Consider the following 24,458-nt stretch of genomic DNA (forward strand, 5'->3'; position numbering starts at 1 on the left):
ACAAAGTGCACACACAAAATAAAACAAATCCCAATCTGCCTCAGGCTGGCAAGGGACACCACCAAGCAGAATGCTCTGCCAGCAGGAGAACTGTGGTAGTGTTGGGAATGGAACAAATTCTCCCCCTAACGTTGCCCAAGCAGCAAATGGCACTAACGAGCTGAAGAGAAGTAAAGAACATGAAGAGGCAGTGGCTCACCTGGTCAAGATCAGAAGGAATGTACTGAATAGCATTACAGGACGCTGCCACCTTGATGAGACTGCAGTATACTATGTACCTGGCAGGAGCATTCTCCTCCATTCCATGGAAAAGATTACGCAACCTAATTGAAGAAAAGACCAACATTCACGTTGCATACTAATAAAATACAAACACGAACCAGTGTTCTCAAAATAAATTAAACAGTTCTTGCAATAATCATATTTTAGTTTAAGCAAGCTTATATTTTTGGTGATTTTTTTTAAAAATGAAAGGCATCACTGAGAAAGCAAACTCATTCCCACTTTGTCTCAGCATCAAGCACTCCCACGTCATAAATGGCATGTGATGCAGAGTGAACATTTCTCCAGTCTGTCAGCCCCAGAAGAGTGCAGTAGGGGCTTCATGAGTGTTCTCAGCTTTATCCGAATGACATGGTGAACTATGAACAATTTGGGCTGTGGGGCCAGGTCCATTAGGGAGTATATAGGCTCTGTCCAAACTCATTTCACAACTAATAGGGGGGAAACATGAATGTTGATATGATTATGTCACAAAAAGTTAAAAGAAAATCAAAGAGTTAGTATGCAGGTGCAGCAGGTGATCAAGAAAGCCAACGGAATGTTGGCTTTTATTGCTAGGGGGATAGAATATAAAAACAGGGAGGTATTGCTGCAGTTATAGAAGGTATTGGTGAGACCACACCTGGAATACCGCATACAGTTTTGGTCTCCATACTTACGAAAAGACATACTTGCTCTTGAGGCAGTACAAAGAAGGTTCACTCGGTTAATCCCGGGGATGAGGGGGCAGACATATGAGGAGAGGTTGAGTAGATTGGGACTCTACTCATTGGAGTTCAGAAGAATGAGAGGCGATCTTATTGAAACATATAAGATTGTGAAGGGGCTTGATCGGGTGGATGCGGTAAGGATGTTCCCAAGGATGGGTGAAACTAGAACTAGGGGGCATAATCTTAGAATAAGGGGCTGCTCTTTCAAAACTGAGATGAGGAGAAACTTCTTCACTCAGAGGGTAGTAGGTCTGTGGAATTTGCTGCCCCAGGAAGCTGTGGAAGCCACATCATTAAATAAATTTAAAACAGAAATGGACAGTTTCCTAGAAGTAAAGGGAATTAGGGGTTACGGGGAGCGGGCAGGAAATTGGACATGAATTTAGATTTGAGGTTAGGATTAGATCAGCCATGATCTTATTGAATGGCGGAGCAGGCTCGAGGGGCCGATTGGCCTACTCCTGCTCCTATTTCTTATGTTCTTATGTTTGTACGGTTGAGGTCTTCCACAAACTTCAAATGGAGAGGCTAGAGCAGGATGGAAGAGAATACCACACGGACTGCAGCTGTTCAAGAAGGCGGCTCACCACCTTCTCAAGGGCAATTAGGGATGGGCAATTTAATGCTGGCCTTGCCAGCTACGCCCACATCCCATGAACGAATTTTTAAAAATTCAGTGGTGTCAGTAGTAAAACCTAAGCTTCTGGGAGAAATGGTACAGGAAATGTACACATATACAAGAATTTTAATAAAATATAGATGTAGGTAGCTGCCGTGCCACAGTCCATTTTGTTTGTCTGGTATTTGCGTACATTATTCTAATGAGTTTATCAAATTAGTTGGCACATTTGGGCAGTGTTGAAGGGGGTGGGGTAATTGTAGGGGTCTCTCGTACACTGGCTTGAGATGCTGTTCTTTGTGATGCCTGGGGTATCTTCCTCTAAGCCAGCCCAACGCTCCCTACAATTGATGCTGTGATATTAAAAGGGGAAAGCCTTGGCGGGAAGGGGAAAGAGTACTTTTTATTCAAACTATTCCTTCCTTTTTACTGAACTAAAAGGATAAATTAAACTCAAATTCTGCAGCTTTTTCTTAAATTAATTTTTCTGCCAGCATAAACACTCAAGTAAGATGTGCCTCCCTACTAGGCTGCTTACGTGACGTCAAAACATGGAGCAGCTGAACACCTCTTAGCAACAATAGAAAAAGCTGGAGGTTGAGAAGGGAAAGCTGCTCTGGAGCCACCCATCCCAAAAGGCACACATTCGAAGTGGCTAATGCCTGAAAATGCAATTGTCAGGCAACGGTTAAAGTAAAGAACAACAAACTTGTATTTGCAATTAAGTACTTTTGAACAGTAGTCACAGTTGTAATGCCGGAAATGCGGCAGCCAATTTGCGCACAGCAAGGTCCCACAAACATCAATGAGATAATTTTTTTTAAACATGAAGTTGGTTGAGTGGTAAATATTGGCTAGGGGAAAACTTCCCTGTTCCTCTTCAAATAGTGCCATGGGATCTTTTACGTCCACCCGAGAGTGCAGATGGGACCTCGGTTTAATGTCTCATCCAAAAGACAGCACTCCTTCAGTACTGCACTGAAGTGTCAGCCTGGATATGTGGGCTCAAGTCTCTAGAGTGGGACTTGAGCCCACAACCTTCTAACCCAGAGGTGAAAGTGCTACCCACTGAGCCAAGGCAGACACATAGTAGGTTCAATTCTAGTCATCACACTACAAAAATGTATGTGCACTGAGAAAGATGCAGAGAGGAGCAAGGGTGATCCTAACAATAAAGGATACGAGTGGTGTGGAAAGAGTAGAGAAAATCAAGTTCTGATGATGATCAAGAGGTAACCTCTCGAGATACAAAAATATTAAATGTTGCAGGTAAATATCTCCAAAATATTACTTTAAAAGAAAGTCAGGCTAGTAGGATCAGAAAACATAAATTTACATCAGTGAAAACTAAATTTAGAACAGATATTAAGAAGTATTTCTTTAATCGAAGGGTGTTGAACGTTGGGAATCATCTGCCAAGCATGATGGTGCAGAAAAAGACCGTAGGGCTTTCAAAAGGCAGGTGGATGCTTGACTGGAAGAATTTGGGTACCAGAGGAACAGACTTTGTTGGGATGAATGGCTCTCTCATTGTCCTGGACTGTTCTTATGAACCTTAATTAATTTAGCTCCATTACACTGCTGTGTTCAGGAACTCAACCATTTGCCCCTGTTCACGTCATGTGCACTTAAGAAAAAAAGTGCACGGAAAAATATAAAAAAGATAAAAGTTGTTCATAAATCTTTACTTTCCAAGGGGCCCTGATGGCATCTAAGATAAACTACATACTTACAGCTGCAGTCGGAGAGATGGGCGCTCACCCTCACGAGCTTTCAGCAGCTTCTCGCATAAGCTTTCGGTGAGTGCTTCCTGCTTTTCAGTCTCCAGAATTAGGAGCAGAGACACAATGCTGTTCATCACACTCTCCACATCTAAATAAAATTTGTAAAGAAAAACATTAAAACGCTAGCAGAAAGTTCACTGGACTCTCGGGTCCCCGGACGCTTCAGCCCCTCCCGGACGTTTGAGAGTGGCCCTTCAGTGAGTCGCTGCTTGGAATTAAGGCCCTTGAACAAAAGTTAAGTCAGCGCTGACTTCAAAACGAACCAGATAATTTGTGGAAAACAAACCTTTGTCATCTTCCTTCAGACAAATATCACAGACTTCGATGATATGCGCCAAGTCAATGTGCAGCCCACCTTCTGAGTTTTCTTCCGAAATTTCGGCCCCTTTTGACTTCAGGTAGGATCGAAGCTCAGAGGCCTGGGAAACACAAATCATTCATTTAAGCGTAGAATTTTTTTAAAATTAAAAACTCCCAACTTCACCATAGTTTACATTCTGTAAAAACGAGGAAAAAGTGCACCCAGGTGCAGACAGAGATTTTGTTTTAGAGATAGTGTGAGCTTTCATTTAATGTGTCCGTCACACCTGTAACCAATTGGCTCAATGGTCATTTATAAAATAGCAACAAATCGTAACTACCTTCAGCAACAGCAATTTACCTGTAATTGATCTCATGACATGTTGGGGATTTACAAGCAGCTGCCAACTTAGCGGCAAACCTTTTCTCTCCAACAGCAATTAGCTGCTAAATGACTTCTAGATCTGCCATAGGTTTTGTGGACTTAAAGGGGCAAGCAATTCAACCCAAAATATACAACTTTTCTGAAGGCAATCCATTTACAACTATTAGGACAGCTATTAATACTGCATTATTACATAATATATTGCACATCCATTATAAGACTGCGTATCCTCCATCTTACTCGGAGCAACAGCACGGGAGATCCTCGAACATTCATAAAAATGTCCAGCAGGACTGGAATAAAACTTCACAAAAGGTAAATAGAGCTCTATAAAACATTTGAGTCAGCACTCCCACGACTCCCTGCCCAAAGGAATGGAAGCCTCAAGTTTTACTGTAAATTGTGGGGAAATGATTCTGCAGGACATCCCAATGATCCAAGGCACTTTGATCACAAGTGTGTTACGAGGAATGAAAGTTTTCAATCATTGTCAGATAGTTTCCTTAATCCATAACCTCTGCAGCTCCAGAAATGAAGCAATGCTGTTACAGTACTCTCTCATCCCTGTTAATGATATATACTATCTGTGCTTTTCTTGGTAATTAACAGAAGATTAATTTCCAGTAAACTTGTAGCAATTATCTTATAATAATCTTTAATTAGTTTTTAATTATGTCACTCCATAACAACTGTGGCATGTACCTAAAACAACTTTGGTCTTAAGAGGCAAACTTTACTTGGCCTTCTTTGTTTAGTATCACCACATACTGAAGTTGAGCCAGTCTGAATCAAGTTCTGGTGAAACCACGGATGGGCCACAGTGCCCGGAGATGTTTGTGGTCTCAGTGGTGCGATGATAAGGTGACAGTAGAGCATGACCATGCAAAGTCCAACCCACTCAAGACCCTAGCAGTAAAACTGCTCCCCCCTCCCCTCCCCACCCTGCACCACCAGCAGTTAGCTCCCGAGATTCGTGAGGTTTCGAAGTGATTTGTTAATTCTGTCAAATGATTTAGGATCTAGAAACCTTGCGTCATTTGAGGTTCATGATAACGCTAACTTTCCTGTACCGCCAGATAAGCCAATTCTAACTCTCGGGCCACACCTTTCTGGGCTCTTACTAACTACTGTTTGCTGCTGGTAGTTTAAACAGTACTTGCGGTTTGTCAGTGATATTTACCCCACTTTTAACTGTTACTAATTGTTATGGTTACGGCTTTCACTCAGTACCTTTTCTTTCTGTTCGTGGAAGAGAAGCAGTGCCTGCAAGCAGGCCAAGTCTCCGATCAACCTGAACCTGTCACCTTTTGTGTACTATGATAAGGATAACCATCTCAGTTACGCCATCATACTGTATAGTGCAATCGAGATTACATGGTTGCCCACCGTGTTCCATAGTTTCCAAGAGTCGGTAAATACCACATAAGCAGACTAATGCTTTCAAATTAAGTCTAACAGCCAGATTTATTTACGGGATCATGTTTATAAGTTACGCAAGGGTTGAACTAGGTTAGATGTTAAGCAGTTCTTTTCCCAGAGAATAGGAACAAGTCAACCGGTGCGTGCAGTGAGTGCTGATTCACTGTATACCTTCAAAAGGAGAGCTGGACCAGTTCCTGGCTGAGGCAGAGATCATGTCATACAAAAGGTAGGTGCAAATTATAAGTCACGGCCAATGTAGTCCCCAGGACTAGTTTCGATCACCAGAGGTCGGAGAGGAATTTTCCAGGAGATTACATGGCTCCTGACGTGTCAAACTCGTGATGCACAAAGCATCAACTGTATGGGACAGGCTAAATGGTCTTTTCCTGTCTGACATTTTCATATGTTTGTATGTTCATCAAGATATTATAATAGAAGCAATATGATAAAGCAAGAAACTTAAAGTATACATAAAACAAATTGCATTCATAAAGCACCTTTAACATAGTAAAATGTCCCAAGGCACTTCACAGGAGTGATTATCAAACAATATTTGACACCAAGCCACATAAAGAGATATTAGGACAGGTGACCAAAAGCTTGGTCGAAGAGGTAGGTTTTAAGGTGTGTCTTAAAGGAGGAAAGGTAGCGAGGCGGAGAGGTTTAGGGTGGGAATTCTAGAGCTTAGACAGCTGAAGGCATGGCCACCTATGGTGGAGCGATTAAAATCATGGCTGCGCAAGAGGCCAGAATTGGAGGAGCATAGAGACCTTGTAGGGTTGTAGGAGGTTACAGAGATAGGGAGGGGCGAGGCCACGGAGGGATTTGAAAACAAGGATGAGAATTTTAAAATTGAGGCATTCCCGGACCAGGAACCAACATAGGCCAGCGAGCACAGGGGTGATGGGTGAACGAGACTTGGTCCAAGTTAGGATACGGACAGCAGTGTAAATAATTAGTCCATAAGAGGTTAAAATATCCTTTTCCAAAACATTTCTTCCACAGTTCTTGGTTTTCGGCCAAGAGACCTACAACAACATAAGGCTCCACGTGACCCACAAAGTCCAGAAGTCTATTCAAACCAGTATATATTTCAGACTAAGGGTGCCCTGGAGACATTGCATCAACTAACCAAGATAAAGAACACAGTGGATTGTACCACTGCATAGACTAACTGACAAGTCAACTCATCAGTTTACTCCAGACCTGTTAATGTTTCAACCAAGTACAACTTAATTTACACTTGAGACAAAGCCTCTGTCTCCTAACTAATTTACAGATCAAACATGCTGACCGGTACATCACAGACAACTGGGCTTCTGTCTCCGTTTTGAAATTTGGTATTTACTAACTCTCGGTCCGCTTTAACTCAGGTTATCGTGAAATCAAAAAAAAAACAGAAAATGCTGGAACACTCAGCAGGTCAGGTGGTAGCTGTGGAGAGAAACATTTAACGTTTCAGGTCGATAATCTTTCAACTGGAAGATGTTAGAGTGATGAACAGCTTTTAAGCAAGTTATGAGCCGGGGAACTTGGGCAGGAAAAGAAAAGGGAGAGGTCTGTGATAGGGTGGAAGGCAGGAGTGATTAAATAAAGGGACGATGGTGCAAGGGAAGTAATAATGAGACAAAAGATGGATCCGGAGGATATGTATATGGTTACAGCAGAATAGCACAGGGGGCAGGAAGCATAGAAATATCAGACAAAGGGAAGAAAGTTCCCATGGCCCAGGAACAAGATGGAAGGTAGACCCTAGGAGTACAGACTACCCTGTCGGCCGTGTACCGATAGGGGATTCCCACCCCAAGCACCAGTCCACACCTCCTCTACTCCCAGTGGCTCTAGATTGCTTCAGAATTCTCCAGAATCTGAGGAGAATGATTTGGGAGGGATCGGGATTTCTCTGGATGAACACTGCAGGTTCCTCTGTCTGATGGCCACAACAATCTTCATTCCAAACACAGAACTGTTCATGAAATCCCTGTAGCTAAATCTGCTCCATTAGTGATCCTCCATTCATTAAAAAAAATTCATGTTTCTCCCTGTGATCCCAGGTAGTGGTTGTACATACTGAATAACACTCCCCTGATCTCATGGCCTGCCACTCAACTGTCAGACCAAATCCTACCCTTGGACCCTTCAGGTGTCCGACTGACTAACCTGGCTCTTGAGATGGGGTGGTTGTTTCACCTGTGTCTTCCACCATCTGTGGTAAAACCCCTTTTTTGCATCTCGTAAATCTTCCATCAACAGAGCCGTTAACCTTAAATAGAATAAGTTTACCGAATGGTGTTTCTCTAGGTAGCCACACCACCTGCTGTCTATCTTGCATTTCAACACCTGTTCGAACTTCCGTTGAAGACTAGCTCCATCTGCGAATATATTATAACCACTTCAGCATCCTGTGTCTCTCTGGTGTCAGGTTCAATACGTGAACATCCTCTTGCATTTTGTTTTATGAAGGCACCTGAACTCCAGATGATAAAACTACCCAGTAATTGTTCCCAGGTGTCCATTTTGTAACTGGCAGATCTGAAGCTTCAATAGAAAAAACAAACTTGCATTTATATAATGCCTTTCACATCCTCAGGATGCTTTACAGTCAATGAAGTACTTCTGAAGTGTAGTCATTGTTGTAATGTAGGAAACGCAGCAGCCAATTTGCACACAGCAAGGTCCCACAAACAGCAATGTGATAATGACCAGATAATTTCTTAGTGATGTTGGTTGAGGGATAAACATTGGCCAGGACACCAGGGAGAACGCCCCTGCTCTTCGAAATAGTGCCATGGGATTTTTTACATCCATCACGGCAGACGGGGCCTCAGTTAACGTCTCATCCGAAAGACAGCACCTCCAACATTGCAGCACTCCCTCAGTACTGCAGTGGGAGTGTCCGCCTAGATTTTATTCTCAAGTCCCTGGAGTGGGACTTGGACCCACAGGCGAGATTGCTACCCACTGAGCCATGGCTGCCACCTAATAGGGAGCATAACCACCTCCCCTTGACATTCATTGGCATTACCAACCCAGAGTCCCCCATCATCAACACCACTGACCAGAAAGTGAACTGGACCAGCCGCATAAATGCTATAGCTACTAGAGCAGGTAGGCTAAGATCTTAAGAGCAGATAGAATTCTTTGAGGGGGTGAACTATCTGTTTCTATGGAATTGAGTTTCCATTCACAGAGCAGTAACTGTGTCACTGGGAGCACTTAGGCTCATAAGTATTCTATTTAAGATCTTGTGTGCATTGGTCTTTGCTAATCACTTAGGATCCTTTGCACAATAAGAATTTGTAACCAGCAACAACTCTTCTCTATTTACCAGATGCTATACAATTAATGGTGGAAGACAATTTGACTTCTAAGGTTCTTTACATTACAAACCCACTGGTCAATGTTCTGGCCCCAAACTGCGGTAATTACTTTGCAGTGGAGTCGGCTAAATTAGTTTTTCAGAAAGCCAGTTGGGGAGAGGAAAGCAACAGAATTATCTAGATTGTTTCATGCAATGGAAAATGGCAGCACTTTTCCACTTGCTAAAGCCTAGTAAAAATGCATCATACATATATAATATAGCAATACATATGGTATAAATGTGAGATTTATATATAAATGTTGGTGGACGTAAAAGATCCCATGACACTATTTCAAAGAGCGGGGGAGTTCTCCCCGGCTGTTCCTCAACCAACATCACTAAAAAAAATGACCTGGTTATTATCTCACTGCTGTTTGTGGGATCTTGCTGTGCGCAAAATTGGCTCCCGTGTTTCCGACATTTTAACAGTGACGACACTTCAAAAAGGTACTTCACCGGCAGGAAAACACTGTGGGCCGTCCTGAGAATGTGAAAAGCGCCTGATAAATGTAAGTCCTCTTTATATAAATATTATACATTTTTATGAATGTACTTAAACATAATGTATGAGTATAAAGAGTGTAATACAATTTATAAATATTTAATCTCAGTAACCGATGGAGATGAGAATTATCGCCCAATAACCGGCAGTGACCGGAGTGGGCGATGTGGACGGAATGATTTTATAAAATAGAACAGTGAACAGGCGGCGGTGAGGCCTCGGCTGCTCCAGGGATTTCACACCAAAGTCGCTGCGCCTCAAACACCGGCGGCCCCGGCCCCACGTGTAGGAGGCGGCGGCAGGGTCAGGGGGGCCCGGCCCGGCCCGGCCCGGCCTCTCGCCACTGGGCCCCTCGGGGGAGGCCTCCGTCCGCCCGCTGCACCCGCCACCCACTTTCATAAATAGGGCCCCGGCCCCCGGCCCCCGGCCCCGGCCCCGGCCTCACCTGGTCCTCCTCCGTGATGTCGATGAAAGCCGGCACGCTCATCGCCGCCACGACAGCCTCCACTCCGGCACAAACAGGCCGCCTTCCGGCGCGCAGGCGTCACTTCCGGCCCGACCCCTCCTTAAAGGGGCCGCCAGCCCCTGAAACGCTTGTGGCACAGGAACAGGCCCAGAGAGAGAGAGAGAGAGGAACAGGCCCAGAGAGAGAGAGAGAGAGGAACAGGCCCAGAGAGAGAGAGAGGAACAGGCCCAGAGAGAGAGAGAGAGGAACAGGCCCAGAGAGAGAGAGAGAGGAACAGGCCCAGAGAGAGAGAGAGAGGAACAGGCCCAGAGAGAGAGAGAGAGAGGAACAGGCCCAGAGAGAGAGAGAGAGGAACAGGCCCAGAGAGAGAGAGAGAGGAACAGGCCCAGAGAGAGAGAGAGAGGAACAGGCCCAGAGAGAGAGAGAGAGGAACAGGCCCAGAGAGAGAGAGAGAGGAACAGGCCCAGAGAGAGAGAGAGAGGAACAGGCCCAGAGAGAGAGAGAGGAACAGGCCCAGAGAGAGAGAGAGAGGAACAGGCCCAGAGAGAGAGAGAGAGAGGAACAGGCCCAGAGAGAGAGAGAGAGAGGAACAGGCCCAGAGAGAGAGAGAGGAACAGGCCCAGAGAGAGAGAGAGAGGAACAGGCCCAGAGAGAGAGAGAGAGGGACAGGCCCAGAGAGAGAGAGAGAGGGACAGGCCCAGAGAGAGAGAGAGAGGAACAGGCCCAGAGAGAGAGAGAGGAACAGGCCCAGAGAGAGAGAGAGAGAGGAACAGGCCCAGAGAGAGAGAGAGAGGAACAGGCCCAGAGAGAGAGGGAGGAACAGGCCCAGAGAGAGAGAGAGAGAGGAACAGGCCCAGAGAGAGAGAGAGAGAGAGAGGAACAGGCCCAGAGAGAGAGAGAGAGAGAGGAACAGGCCCAGAGAGAGAGAGAGAGGAACAGGCCCAGAGAGAGAGAGAGAGAGAGGAACAGGCCCAGAGAGAGAGAGAGAGAGGAACAGGCCCAGAGAGAGAGAGAGAGAGGAACAGGCCCAGAGAGAGAGAGAGAGGAACAGGCCCAGAGAGAGAGAGAGAGGAACAGGCCCAGAGAGAGAGAGAGAGAGAGGGACAGGCCCAGAGAGAGAGAGAGAGAGGGACAGGCCCAGAGAGAGAGAGAGAGGAACAGGCCCAGAGAGAGAGAGAGGAACAGGCCCAGAGAGAGAGAGAGAGAGGAACAGGCCCAGAGAGAGAGAGAGAGGAACAGGCCCAGAGAGAGAGAGAGGAACAGGCCCAGAGAGAGAGAGAGAGAGGAACAGGCCCAGAGAGAGAGAGAGAGGAACAGGCCCAGAGAGAGAGAGAGAGGAACAGGCCCAGAGAGAGAGAGAGAGAGAGGGACAGGCCCAGAGAGAGAGAGAGAGAGAGGGACAGGCCCAGAGAGAGAGAGAGAGGAACAGGCCCAGAGAGAGAGAGAGGAACAGGCCCAGAGAGAGAGAGAGAGAGGAACAGGCCCAGAGAGAGAGAGAGAGGAACAGGCCCAGAGAGAGAGGGAGGAACAGGCCCAGAGAGAGAGAGAGAGGAACAGGCCCAGAGAGAGAGAGAGGAACAGGCCCAGAGAGAGAGAGAGAGGGACAGGCCCAGAGAGAGAGAGAGAGAGAGAGGGACAGGCCCAGAGAGAGAGAGAGAGGAACAGGCCCAGAGAGAGAGAGAGGAACAGGCCCAGAGAGAGAGAGAGAGAGGAACAGGCCCAGAGAGAGAGAGAGAGGAACAGGCCCAGAGAGAGAGGGAGGAACAGGCCCAGAGAGAGAGAGAGAGGAACAGGCCCAGAGAGAGAGAGAGAGGAACAGGCCCAGAGAGAGAGGGAGAGAGGAACAGGCCCAGAGAGAGAGAGAGAGAGGAACAGGCCCAGAGAGAGAGAGAGAGAGGAACAGGCCCAGAGAGAGAGAGAGAGAGGAACAGGCCCAGAGAGAGAGAGAGAGGAACAGGCCCAGAGAGAGAGAGAGAGGAACAGGCCCAGAGAGAGAGAGAGAGAGGAACAGGCCCAGAGAGAGAGAGAGAGAGAGGAACAGGCCCAGAGAGAGAGAGAGAGAGGAACAGGCCCAGAGAGAGAGAGAGAGAGAGGAACAGGCCCAGAGAGAGAGAGAGAGAGAGGAACAGGCCCAGAGAGAGAGAGAGGGAGGAACAGGCCCAGAGAGAGAGAGAGAGAGAGGAACAGGCCCAGAGAGAGAGAGAGAGAGAGGAACAGGCCCAGAGAGAGAGAGAGAGAGAGGAACAGGCCCAGAGAGAGAGAGAGAGAGGAACAGGCCCAGAGAGAGAGAGAGAGAGGAACAGGCCCAGAGAGAGAGAGAGGAACAGGCCCAGAGAGAGAGAGAGGGAGGAACAGGCCCAGAGAGAGAGAGAGAGAGGAACAGGCCCAGGCCCAGAGAGAGAGAGAGGAACAGGCCCAGAGAGAGAGAGAGAGAGGAACAGGCCCAGAGAGAGAGAGAGAGAGGAACAGGCCCAGAGAGAGAGAGAGGGAGGAACAGGCCCAGAGAGAGAGAGAGAGAGGAACAGGCCCAGAGAGAGAGAGAGAGAGGAACAGGCCCAGAGAGAGAGAGAGAGAGGAACAGGCCCAGAGAGAGAGAGAGAGGAACAGGCCCAGAGAGAGAGAGAGAGAGGAACAGGCCCAGAGAGAGAGAGAGAGGAACAGGCCCAGAGAGAGAGAGAGAGAGAGGAACAGGCCCAGAGAGAGAGAGAGAGAGAGGAACAGGCCCAGAGAGAGAGAGAGAGAGAGGAACAGGCCCAGAGAGAGAGAGAGAGAGAGGAACAGGCCCAGAGAGAGAGAGAGAGAGAGAGGAACAGGCCCAGAGAGAGAGAGAGAGAGAGAGGAACAGGCCCAGAGAGAGAGAGAGAGAGAGGAACAGGCCCAGAGAGAGAGAGAGAGGAACAGGCCCAGAGAGAGAGAGAGAGAGGAACAGGCCCAGAGAGAGAGAGAGAGAGGAACAGGCCCAGAGAGAGAGAGAGAGGAACAGGCCCAGAGAGAGAGAGAGAGAGAGGAACAGGCCCAGAGAGAGAGAGAGAGAGAGGAACAGGCCCAGAGAGAGAGAGAGAGGAACAGGCCCAGAGAGAGAGAGAGAGAGGAACAGGCCCAGAGAGAGAGAGAGAGAGGAACAGGCCCAGAGAGAGAGAGAGAGAGGGACAGGCCCAGAGAGAGAGAGAGAGAGGAACAGGCCCAGAGAGAGAGAGAGGAACAGGCCCAGAGAGAGAGAGAGAGAGGAACAGGCCCAGAGAGAGAGAGAGAGAGGAACAGGCCCAGAGAGAGAGAGAGAGAGGAACAGGCCCAGAGAGAGAGAGAGAGAGGAACAGGCCCAGAGAGAGAGAGAGAGAGGAACAGGCCCAGAGAGAGAGAGAGAGAGGAACAGGCCCAGAGAGAGAGAGAGAGAGGAACAGGCCCAGAGAGAGAGAGAGAGAGGAACAGGCCCAGAGAGAGAGAGAGAGGAACAGGCCCAGAGAGAGAGAGAGAGGAACAGGCCCAGAGAGAGAGAGAGAGAGAGGGACAGGCCCAGAGAGAGAGAGAGAGAGAGGGACAGGCCCAGAGAGAGAGAGAGAGGAACAGGCCCAGAGAGAGAGAGAGGAACAGGCCCAGAGAGAGAGAGAGAGAGGAACAGGCCCAGAGAGAGAGAGAGAGGAACAGGCCCAGAGAGAGAGGGAGGAACAGGCCCAGAGAGAGAGAGAGAGGAACAGGCCCAGAGAGAGAGAGAGGAACAGGCCCAGAGAGAGAGAGAGAGGGACAGGCCCAGAGAGAGAGAGAGAGAGAGAGGGACAGGCCCAGAGAGAGAGAGAGAGGAACAGGCCCAGAGAGAGAGAGAGGAACAGGCCCAGAGAGAGAGAGAGAGAGGAACAGGCCCAGAGAGAGAGAGAGAGGAACAGGCCCAGAGAGAGAGGGAGGAACAGGCCCAGAGAGAGAGAGAGAGGAACAGGCCCAGAGAGAGAGAGAGAGGAACAGGCCCAGAGAGAGAGGGAGAGAGGAACAGGCCCAGAGAGAGAGAGAGAGAGGAACAGGCCCAGAGAGAGAGAGAGAGAGGAACAGGCCCAGAGAGAGAGAGAGAGAGGAACAGGCCCAGAGAGAGAGAGAGAGGAACAGGCCCAGAGAGAGAGAGAGAGGAACAGGCCCAGAGAGAGAGAGAGAGAGGAACAGGCCCAGAGAGAGAGAGAGAGAGAGGAACAGGCCCAGAGAGAGAGAGAGAGAGGAACAGGCCCAGAGAGAGAGAGAGAGAGAGGAACAGGCCCAGAGAGAGAGAGAGAGAGAGGAACAGGCCCAGAGAGAGAGAGAGGGAGGAACAGGCCCAGAGAGAGAGAGAGAGAGAGGAACAGGCCCAGAGAGAGAGAGAGAGAGAGGAACAGGCCCAGAGAGAGAGAGAGAGAGAGGAACAGGCCCAGAGAGAGAGAGAGAGAGGAACAGGCCCAGAGAGAGAGAGAGAGAGGAACAGGCCCAGAGAGAGAGAGAGGAACAGGCCCAGAGAGAGAGAGAGGGAGGAACAGGCCCAGAGAGAGAGAGAGAGAGGAACAGGCCCAGGCCCAGAGAGAGAGAGAGGAACAGGCCCAGAGAGAGAGAGAGAGAGGAACAGGCCCAGAGAGAGAGAGAGAGAGGAACAGGCCCAGAGAGAGAGAGAGGGAGGAACAGGCCCAGAGAGAGAGAGAGAGAGGAACAGGCCCAGAGAGAGAGAGAGAGAGGAACAGGCCCAGAGAGAGAGAGAGAGAGGAACAGGCCCAGAGAGAGAGAGAGAGGAACAGGCCCAGAGAGAGAGAGAGAGAGGAACAGGCCCAGAGAGAGAGAGAGAGGAACAGGCCCAGAGAGAGAGAGAGAGAGAGGAACAGGCCCAGAGAGAGAGAGAGAGAGAGGAACAGGCCCAGAGAGAGAGAGAGAGAGAGGAACAGGCCCAGAGAGAGAGAGAGAGAGAGGAACAGGCCCAGAGAGAGAGAGAGAGAGAGAGGAACAGGCCCAGAGAGAGAGAGAGAGAGAGAGGAACAGGCCCAGAGAGAGAGAGAGAGAGAGGAACAGGCCCAGAGAGAGAGAGAGAGGAACAGGCCCAGAGAGAGAGAGAGAGAGGAACAGGCCCAGAGAGAGAGAGAGAGAGGAACAGGCCCAGAGAGAGAGAGAGAGGAACAGGCCCAGAGAGAGAGAGAGAGAGAGGAACAGGCCCAGAGAGAGAGAGAGAGAGAGGAACAGGCCCAGAGAGAGAGAGAGAGAGAGGAACAGGCCCAGAGAGAGAGAGAGAGAGGAACAGGCCCAGAGAGAGAGAGAGAGAGGAACAGGCCCAGAGAGAGAGAGAGAGAGGAACAGGCCCAGAGAGAGAGAGAGAGAGGGACAGGCCCAGAGAGAGAGAGAGAGAGGAACAGGCCCAGAGAGAGAGAGAGAGAGGAACAGGCCCAGAGAGAGAGAGAGAGAGGAACAGGCCCAGAGAGAGAGAGAGAGAGGAACAGGCCCAGAGAGAGAGAGAGAGAGGAACAGGCCCAGAGAGAGAGAGAGAGAGGAACAGGCCCAGAGAGAGAGAGAGAGAGGAACAGGCCCAGAGAGAGAGAGAGAGAGGAACAGGCCCAGAGAGAGAGAGAGAGAGGAACAGGCCCAGAGAGAGAGAGAGAGAGGAACAGGCCCAGAGAGAGAGAGAGAGAGGAACAGGCCCAGAGAGAGAGAGAGAGAGGAACAGGCCCAGAGAGAGAGAGAGAGAGGAACAGGCCCAGAGAGAGAGAGAGAGAGGAACAGGCCCAGAGAGAGAGAGAGAGAGGAACAGGCCCAGAGAGAGAGAGAGAGAGAGGAACAGGCCCAGAGAGAGAGAGAGAGAGAGGAACAGGCCCAGAGAGAGAGAGAGAGAGAGGAACAGGCCCAGAGAGAGAGAGAGAGAGAGGAACAGGCCCAGAGAGAGAGAGAGAGAGAGGAACAGGCCCAGAGAGAGAGAGAGAGAGAGGAACAGGCCCAGAGAGAGAGAGAGAGAGAGGAACAGGCCCAGAGAGAGAGAGAGAGAGAGGAACAGGCCCAGAGAGAGAGAGAGAGAGAGGAACAGGCCCAGAGAGAGAGAGAGAGAGAGGAACAGGCCCAGAGAGAGAGAGAGAGAGAGGAACAGGCCCAGAGAGAGAGAGAGAGAGGAACAGGCCCAGAGAGAGAGAGAGAGAGAGGAACAGGCCCAGAGAGAGAGAGAGAGAGAGGAACAGGCCCAGAGAGAGAGAGAGAGAGAGGAACAGGCCCAGAGAGAGAGAGAGAGAGAGGAACAGGCCCAGAGAGAGAGAGAGAGAGAGGAACAGGCCCAGAGAGAGAGAGAGAGAGAGGAACAGGCCCAGAGAGAGAGAGAGAGAGAGGAACAGGCCCAGAGAGAGAGAGAGAGAGGAACAGGCCCAGAGAGAGAGAGAGAGAGAGGAACAGGCCCAGAGAGAGAGAGAGAGAGAGGAACAGGCCCAGAGAGAGAGAGAGAGAGAGGAACAGGCCCAGAGAGAGAGAGAGAGAGAGGAACAGGCCCAGAGAGAGAGAGAGAGAGAGGAACAGGCCCAGAGAGAGAGAGAGAGAGAGGAACAGGCCCAGAGAGAGAGAGAGAGAGAGGAACAGGCCCAGAGAGAGAGAGAGAGAGGAACAGGCCCAGAGAGAGAGAGAGAGAGGAACAGGCCCAGAGAGAGAGAGAGAGAGGAACAGGCCCAGAGAGAGAGAGAGAGAGGAACAGGCCCAGAGAGAGAGAGAGAGAGGAACAGGCCCAGAGAGAGAGAGAGAGAGGAACAGGCCCAGAGAGAGAGAGAGAGAGGAACAGGCCCAGAGAGAGAGAGAGAGTGGAACAGGCCCAGAGAGAGAGAGAGAGAGGAACAGGCCCAGAGAGAGAGAGGAACAGGCCCAGAGAGAGAGGGAGAGAGGAACAGGCCCAGAGAGAGAGAGGGAGAGAGAAACAGGCCCAGAGAGAGAGAGGGAGAGAGAAACAGGCCCAGAGAGAGAGAGAGAAACAGGCCCAGAGAGAGAGAGGGAGAGAGAAACAGGCCCAGAGAGAGAGAGGGAGAGAGAAACAGGCCCAGAGAGAGAGAGAGAGAGAGGAACAGGCCCAGAGAGAGAGAGGGAGAGAGAAACAGGCCCAGAGAGAGAGAGGGAGAGAGAAACAGGCCCAGAGAGAGAGAGAGAGAGAGAGAGAGGAACAGGCCCAGAGAGAGAGAGGGAGAGAGAAACAGGCCCAGAGAGAGAGAGGGAGAGAGAAACAGGCCCAGAGAGAGAGAGAGAGAAACAGGCCCAGAGAGAGAGAGGGAGAGAGAAACAGGCCCAGAGAGGGAGAGAGAAACAGGCCCAGAGAGGGAGAGAGAAACAGGCCCAGAGAGAGAGAGAGAAACAGGCCCAGAGAGAGAGAGAGAGAGGAACAGGCCCAGAGAGAGAGAGGAACAGGCCCAGAGAGAGAGAGGAACAGGCCCAGAGAGAGAGAGAAACAGGCCCAGAGAGAGAGAGGAACAGGCCCAGAGAGAGAGAGAGAGAGGAACAGGCCCAGAGAGAGGAACAGGCCCAGAGAGGGAGAGAGAAACAGGCCCAGAGAGAGAGAGAGAGAGAGGAACAGGCCCAGAGAGAGAGAGGAACAGGCCCATAGGGAGAGGGGATTATATAGAATGTACAGCACAGGAACAGGTCCATAGGGAGTGGGGATTATATAGAATGTACAGCACAGGAACAGGTCCATAGGGAGAGGGGATTATATAGAATGTACAGCACAGGAACAGGTCCATAGGGAGAGGGGATTATATAGAATGTACAGCACAGGAACAGGTCCATAGGGAGAGGGGATTATATAGAATGTACAGCACAGGAACAGGTCCATAGGGAGAGGGGATTATATAGAATGTACAGCACAGGAACAGGCCCATAGGGAGAGGGGATTATATAGAATGTACAGCACAGGAACAGGCCCATAGGGAGTGGGGATTATATAGAATGTACAGCACAGGAACAGGTCCATAGGGAGAGGGGATTATATAGAATGTACAGCACAGGAACAGGCCCATAGGGAGTGGGGATTATACAGAATGTACAGCACAGGAACAGGTCCATAGGGAGAGGGGATTATATAGAATGTACAGCACAGGAACAGGCCCATAGGGAGTGGGGATTATATAGAATGTACAGCACAGGAACAGGTCCATAGGGAGAGGGGATTATATAGAATGTACAGCACAGGAACAGGTCCATAGGGAGAGGGGATTATATAGAATGTACAGCACAGGAACAGGTCCATAGGGAGTGGGGATGATATAGAATGTACAGCACAGGAACAGGTCCATAGGGAGAGGGGATTATATAGAATGTACAGCACAGGAACAGGTCCATAAGGGAGTGGGGATTATATAGAATGTACAGCACAGGAACAGGCCCATAGGGAGTGGGGATTATATAGAATGTACAGCACAGGAACAGGCCCATAGGGAGTGGGGATTATATAGAATGTACAGCACAGGAACAGGCCCATAGGGAGTGGGGATTATATAGAATGTACAGCACAGGAACAGGTCCATAGGGAGAGGGGATTATATAGAATGTACAGCACAGGAACAGGCCCATAGGGAGTGGGGATTATATAGAATGTACAGCACAGGAACAGGTCCATAGGGAGAGGGGATTATATAGAATGTACAGCACAGGAACAGGTCCCATAGGGAGTGGGGATTATATAGAATGTACAGCACAGGAACAGGTCCATTGGGAGTGGGGATTATATAGAATGTACAGCACAGGAACAGGTCCCATAGGGAGTGGGGATTATATAGAATGTACAGCACAGGAACAGGTCCATAGGGAGAGGGGATTATATAGAATGTACAGCACAGGAACAGGCACATAGGGAGTGGGGATTATATAGAATGTACAGCACAGGAACAGGTCCATAGGGAGTGGGGATTATATAGAATGTACAGCACAGGAACAGGCACATAGGGAGAGGGGATTATATAGAATGTACAGCACAGGAACAGGCCCATAGGGAGTGGGGATTATATAGAATGTACAGCACAGGAACAGGTCCATAGGGAGTGGGGATTATATAGAATGTACAGCACAGGAACAGGTCCCATAGGGAGTGGGGATTATATAGAATGTACAGCACAGGAACAGGTCCCATAGGGAGTGGGGATTATATAGAATGTACAGCACAGGAACAGGTCCATAGGGAGAGGGGATTATATAGAATGTACAGCACAGGAACAGGTCCATAGGGAGAGGGGATTATATAGAATGTACAGCACAGGAACAGGTCCATAGGGAGAGGGGATTATATAGAATGTACAGCACAGGAACAGGTCCATAGGGAGAGGGGATTATATAGAATGTACAGCACAGGAACAGGTCCATAGGGAGAGGGGATTATATGGAATGTACAGCACAGGAACAGGTCCATAGGGAGAGGGGATTATATAGAATGTACAGCACAGGAACAGGTCCATAGGGAGAGGGGATTATATAGAATGTACAGCACAGGAACAGGCCCATAGGGAGAGGGGATTATATAGAATGTACAGCACAGGAACAGGTCCCATAGGGAGTGGGGATTATATAGAATGTACAGCACAGGATCAGGTCCATTGGGAGAGGGGTTTATATAGAATGTACAGCACAGGAACAGGTCCAGAGGGAGTGGGGATTATATAGAATGTACAGCACAGGAACAGGTCCATAGGGAGAGGGGATTATATAGAATGTACAGCACAGGAACAGGCCCATAGGGAGTGGGGATTATATAGAATGTACAGCACAGGAACAGGTCCATAGGGAGAGGGGATTATATAGAATGTACAGCACAGGAACAGGTCCATAGGGAGTGGGGATTATATAGAATGTACAGCACAGGAACAGGTCCATAGGGAGTGGGGATCATATAGAATGTACAGCACAGGAACAGGTCCATAGGGAGTGGGGATTATATAGAATGTACAGCACAGGAACAGGTCCATAGGGAGTGGGGATTATATAGAATGTACAGCACAGGAACAGGTCCATAGGGAGAGGGGATTATATAGAATGTACAGCACAGGAACAGGTCCATAGGGAGTGGGGATTATATAGAATGTACAGCACAGGAACAGGTCCATAGGGAGTGGGGATTATATAGAATGTACAGCACAGGAACAGGTCCATAGGGAGAGGGGATTATATAGAATGTACAGCACAGGATCAGGTCCATAGGGAGTGGGGATTATATAGAATGTACAGCACAGGAACAGGTCCATAGGGAGAGGGGATTATATAGAATGTACAGCACAGGATCAGGTCCATAGGGAGAGGGGATTATATAGAATGTACAGCACAGGAACAGGTCCATAGGGAGAGGGGATTATATAGAATGTACAGCACAGGATCAGGTCCATAGGGAGTGGGGATTATATAGAATGTACAGCACAGGAACAGGTCCATAGGGAGAGGGGATTATATAGAATGTACAGCACAGGATCAGGTCCATAGGGAGAGGGGATTATATAGAATGTACAGCACAGGAACAGGTCCATAGGGAGAGGGGATTATATAGAATGTACAGCACAGGAACAGGTCCATAGGGAGAGGGGATTATATAGAATGTACAGCACAGGAACAGGTCCATAGGGAGAGGGGATTATATAGAATGTACAGCACAGGAACAGGTCCATAGGGAGAGGGGATTATATAGAATGTACAGCACAGGAACAGGTCCATAGGGAGTGGGGATTATATAGAATGTACAGCACAGGAACAGGTCCATAGGGAGTGGGGATTATATAGAATGTACAGCACAGGATCAGGTCCATAGGGAGAGGGGATTATATAGAATGTACAGCACAGGAACAGGTCCATAGGGAGTGGGGATTATATAGAATGTACAGCACAGGAACAGGTCCATAGGGAGTGGGGATTATATAGAATGTACAGCACAGGATCAGGTCCATAGGGAGTGGGGATTATATGGAATGTACAGCACAGGAACAGGTCCATAGGGAGAGGGGATTATATGGAATGTACAGCACAGGAACAGGTCCATAGGGAGAGGGGATTATATAGAATGTACAGCACAGGAACAGGTCCATAGGGAGAGGGGATTATATAGAATGTACAGCACAGGAACAGGTCCATAGGGAGAGGGGATTATATAGAATGTACAGCACAGGAACAGGTCCATAGGGAGAGGGGATTATATAGAATGTACAGCACAGGAACAGGTCCATAGGGAGAGGGGATTATATAGAATGTACAGCACAGGAACAGGTCCATAGGGAGAGGGGATTATATAGAATGTACAGCACAGGAACAGGTCCATAGGGAGAGGGGATTATATAGAATGTACAGCACAGGAACAGGTCCATAGGGAGAGGGGATTATATGGAATGTACAGCACAGGAACAGGTCCATAGGGAGAGGGGATTATATGGAATGTACAGCACAGGATCAGGTCCATAGGGAGTGGGGATTATATGGAATGTACAGCACAGGAACAGGTCCATAGGGAGAGGGGATTATATAGAATGTACAGCACAGGAACAGGTCCATAGGGAGTGGGGATTATATAGAATGTACAGCACAGGAACAGGTCCATAGGGAGAGGGGATTATATAGAATGTACAGCACAGGAACAGGTCCATAGGGAGAGGGGATTATACAGAATGTACAGCACAGGAACAGGTCCATAGGGAGAGGGGATTATACGGAATGTACAGCACAGGAACAGGTCCATAGGGAGAGGGGATTATATAGAATGTACAGCACAGGAACAGGCCCAAAGGGAGAGGGGATTATATAGAATGTACAGCACAGGAACAGGCCCCTAGGGAGTGAGGATTATATAGAATGTACAGCACAGGATCAGGTCCATAGGGAGAGGGGATTATATAGAATGTACAGCACAGGAACAGGTCCATCGGGAGAGGGGATTATATAGAATGTACAGCACAGGAACAGGCCCATAGGGAGTGAGGATTATATAGAATGTACAGCACAGGATCAGGTCCATAGGGAGAGGGGATTATATAGAATGTACAGCACAGGAACAGGTCCATAGGGAGAGGGGATTATATAGAATGTACAGCACAGGAACAGGTCCATAGGGAGAGGGGATTATATAGAATGTACAGCACAGGAACAGGTCCATAGGGAGTGGGGATTATATAGAATGTACAGCACAGGAACAGGTCCATAGGGAGAGGGGATTATATAGAATGTACAGCACAGGAACAGGTCCATAGGGAGAGGGGATTATATAGAATGTACAGCACAGGAACAGGTCCATAGGGAGATGGGATTATGTAGAATGTACAGCACAGGAACAGGTCCATAGGGAGTGGGGATTATATAGAATGTACAGCACAGGAACAGGTCCATAGGGAGTGGGGTGAAATAGAATGTACAGCACAGGAACAGGTCCATAGGGAGTGGGGATTATATAGAATGTACAGCACAGGAACAGGTCCATAGGGAGTGGGGTGAAATAGAATGTACAGCACAGGAACAGGTCCATAGGGAGTGGGGATTATATAGAATGTACAGCACAGGAACAGGTCCATAGGGAGAGGGGATTATATAGAATGTACAGCACAGGAACAGGCCCATAGGGAGTGGGGATTATATAGAATGTACAGCACAGGATCAGGTCCATAGGGAGAGGGGATTATATAGAATGTACAGCACAGGAACAGGTCCATAGGGAGTGGGGATTATATAGAATGTACAGCACAGGAACAGGTCCATAGGGAGTGGGGATTATATAGAATGTACAGCACAGGAACAGGCCCATAGGGAGTGAGGATTATATAGAATGTACAGCACAGGATCAGGTCCATAGGGAGAGGGGATTATATAAAATGTACAGCACAGGAACAGGTCCATAGGGAGAGGGGATTATATAGAATGTACAGCATAGGAACAGGCCCATAGGGAGAGGGGATTATATAGAATGTACAGCACAGGAACAGGTCCATAGGGAGTGGGGATTATATAGAATGTACAGCACAGGAACAGGCCCATAGGGAGTGAGGATTATATGGAATGTACAGCACAGGAACAGGTCCATAGGGAGTGGGGATTATATAGAATGTACAGCACAGGAACAGGCCCATAGGGAGTGAGGATTATATAGAATGTACAGCACAGGAACAGGTCCATAGGGAGTGGGGATTATATAGAATGTACAGCACAGGAACAGGTCCATAGGGAGTGGGGATTATATAGAATGTACAGCACAGGAACAGGTCCATAGGGAGAGGGGATTATATCGAATGTACAGCACAGGAACAGGCCCATAGGGAGTGGGGATTATATAGAATGTACAGCACAGGAACAGGCCCATAGGGAGTGGGGATTATATGGAATGTACAGCACAGGATCAGGTCCATAGGGAGTGGGGATTATATGGAATGTACAGCACAGGAACAGGTCCATAGGGAGAGGGGATTATATAGAATGTACAGCACAGGAACAGGTCCATAGGGAGAGGGGATTATATCGAATGTACAGCACAGGAACAGGTCCATAGGGAGAGGGGATTATATAGAATGTACAGCACAGGAACAGGCCCATAGGGAGAGGGGATTATATAGAATGTACAGCACAGGAACAGGTCCATAGGGAGAGGGGATTATATAGAATGTACAGCACAGGAACAGGTCCATAGGGAGAGGGGATTATATAGAATGTACAGCACAGGAACAGGCCCATAGGGAGAGGGGATTATATAGAATGTACAGCACAGTAACAGGTCCATTGGGAGAGGGGTTTATATAGAATGTACAGCACAGGAACAGGTCCATAGGGCAGGGGATTATATAGAATGTACAGCACAGGAACAGGTCCATAGGGAGAGGGGATTATATAGAATGTACAGCACAGGAACAGGTCCATAGGGAGCGGGGATTATATAGAATGTACAGCACAGGAACAGGTCCATAGGGAGAGGGGATTATATAGAATGTACAGCACAGGAACAGGTCCATAGGGAGAGGGGATTATGTAGAATGTACAGCACAGGAACAGGTCCATAGGGAGAGGGGATTATATAGAATGTACAGCACAGGATCAGGTCCATCGGGAGTGGGGATTATATAGAATGTACAGCACAGGAACAGGTCCATAGGGAGAGGGGATTATATAGAATGTACAGCACAGGAACAGGTCCATAGGGAGAGGGGATTATATAGAATGTACAGCACAGGAACAGGTCCATAGGGAGAGGGGATTATATAGAATGTACAGCACAGGAACAGATCCATAGGGAGAGGGGATTATATAGAATGTACAGCACAGGAACAGGTCCATAGGGAGTGGGGATTATATAGAATGTACAGCACAGGAACAGGCCCATAGGGAGAGGGGATTATATAGAATGTACAGCACAGGAACAGGCCCATAGGGAGAGGGGATTATATAGAATGTGCAGCACAGGAACAGGTCCATAGGGAGAGGGGATTATATAGAATGTACAGCACAGGAACAGGTCCATAGGGAGAGGGGATTATATAGAATGTACAGCACAGGAACAGCTCCATAGGGAGAGGGGATTATATAGAATGTACAGCACAGGAACAGGTCCATAGGGAGAGGGGATTATATAGAATGTACAGCACAGGAACAGGCCCATAGGGAGTGGGGATTATATAGAATGTACAGCACAGGAACAGGCCCATAGGGAGAGGGGATTATATAGAATGTACAGCACA

The 24,458-nt window shown here is 48.7% G+C and overlaps 1 protein-coding gene across 1 annotated transcript in view; it reads right to left on the bottom strand.

Moving 5' to 3' along the window:
- Positions 1 to 9,921, bottom strand: part of eif3m (eukaryotic translation initiation factor 3, subunit M) — a 37,545-nt gene extending 27,624 nt beyond the window's left edge. Inside the window, exons 1-4 of the mRNA XM_067994184.1 lie at positions 9,811 to 9,921; positions 3,682 to 3,814; positions 3,345 to 3,483; positions 200 to 323 (exon numbers count right to left, since the gene is read on the bottom strand). Coding sequence (XP_067850285.1) covers positions 200 to 323; positions 3,345 to 3,483; positions 3,682 to 3,814; positions 9,811 to 9,852 — 438 coding nt within the window. The 5' untranslated portion in view covers positions 9,853 to 9,921. The remainder of the gene's footprint in view (positions 1 to 199; positions 324 to 3,344; positions 3,484 to 3,681; positions 3,815 to 9,810) is intronic.
- Between the last annotated feature and the right edge of the window lie 14,537 nt (positions 9,922 to 24,458).

Source organism: Heptranchias perlo, chromosome 12 (genome assembly GCF_035084215.1).
Source record: "Heptranchias perlo isolate sHepPer1 chromosome 12, sHepPer1.hap1, whole genome shotgun sequence".
Taxonomy (NCBI): Eukaryota; Metazoa; Chordata; class Chondrichthyes; order Hexanchiformes; family Hexanchidae; genus Heptranchias; species Heptranchias perlo.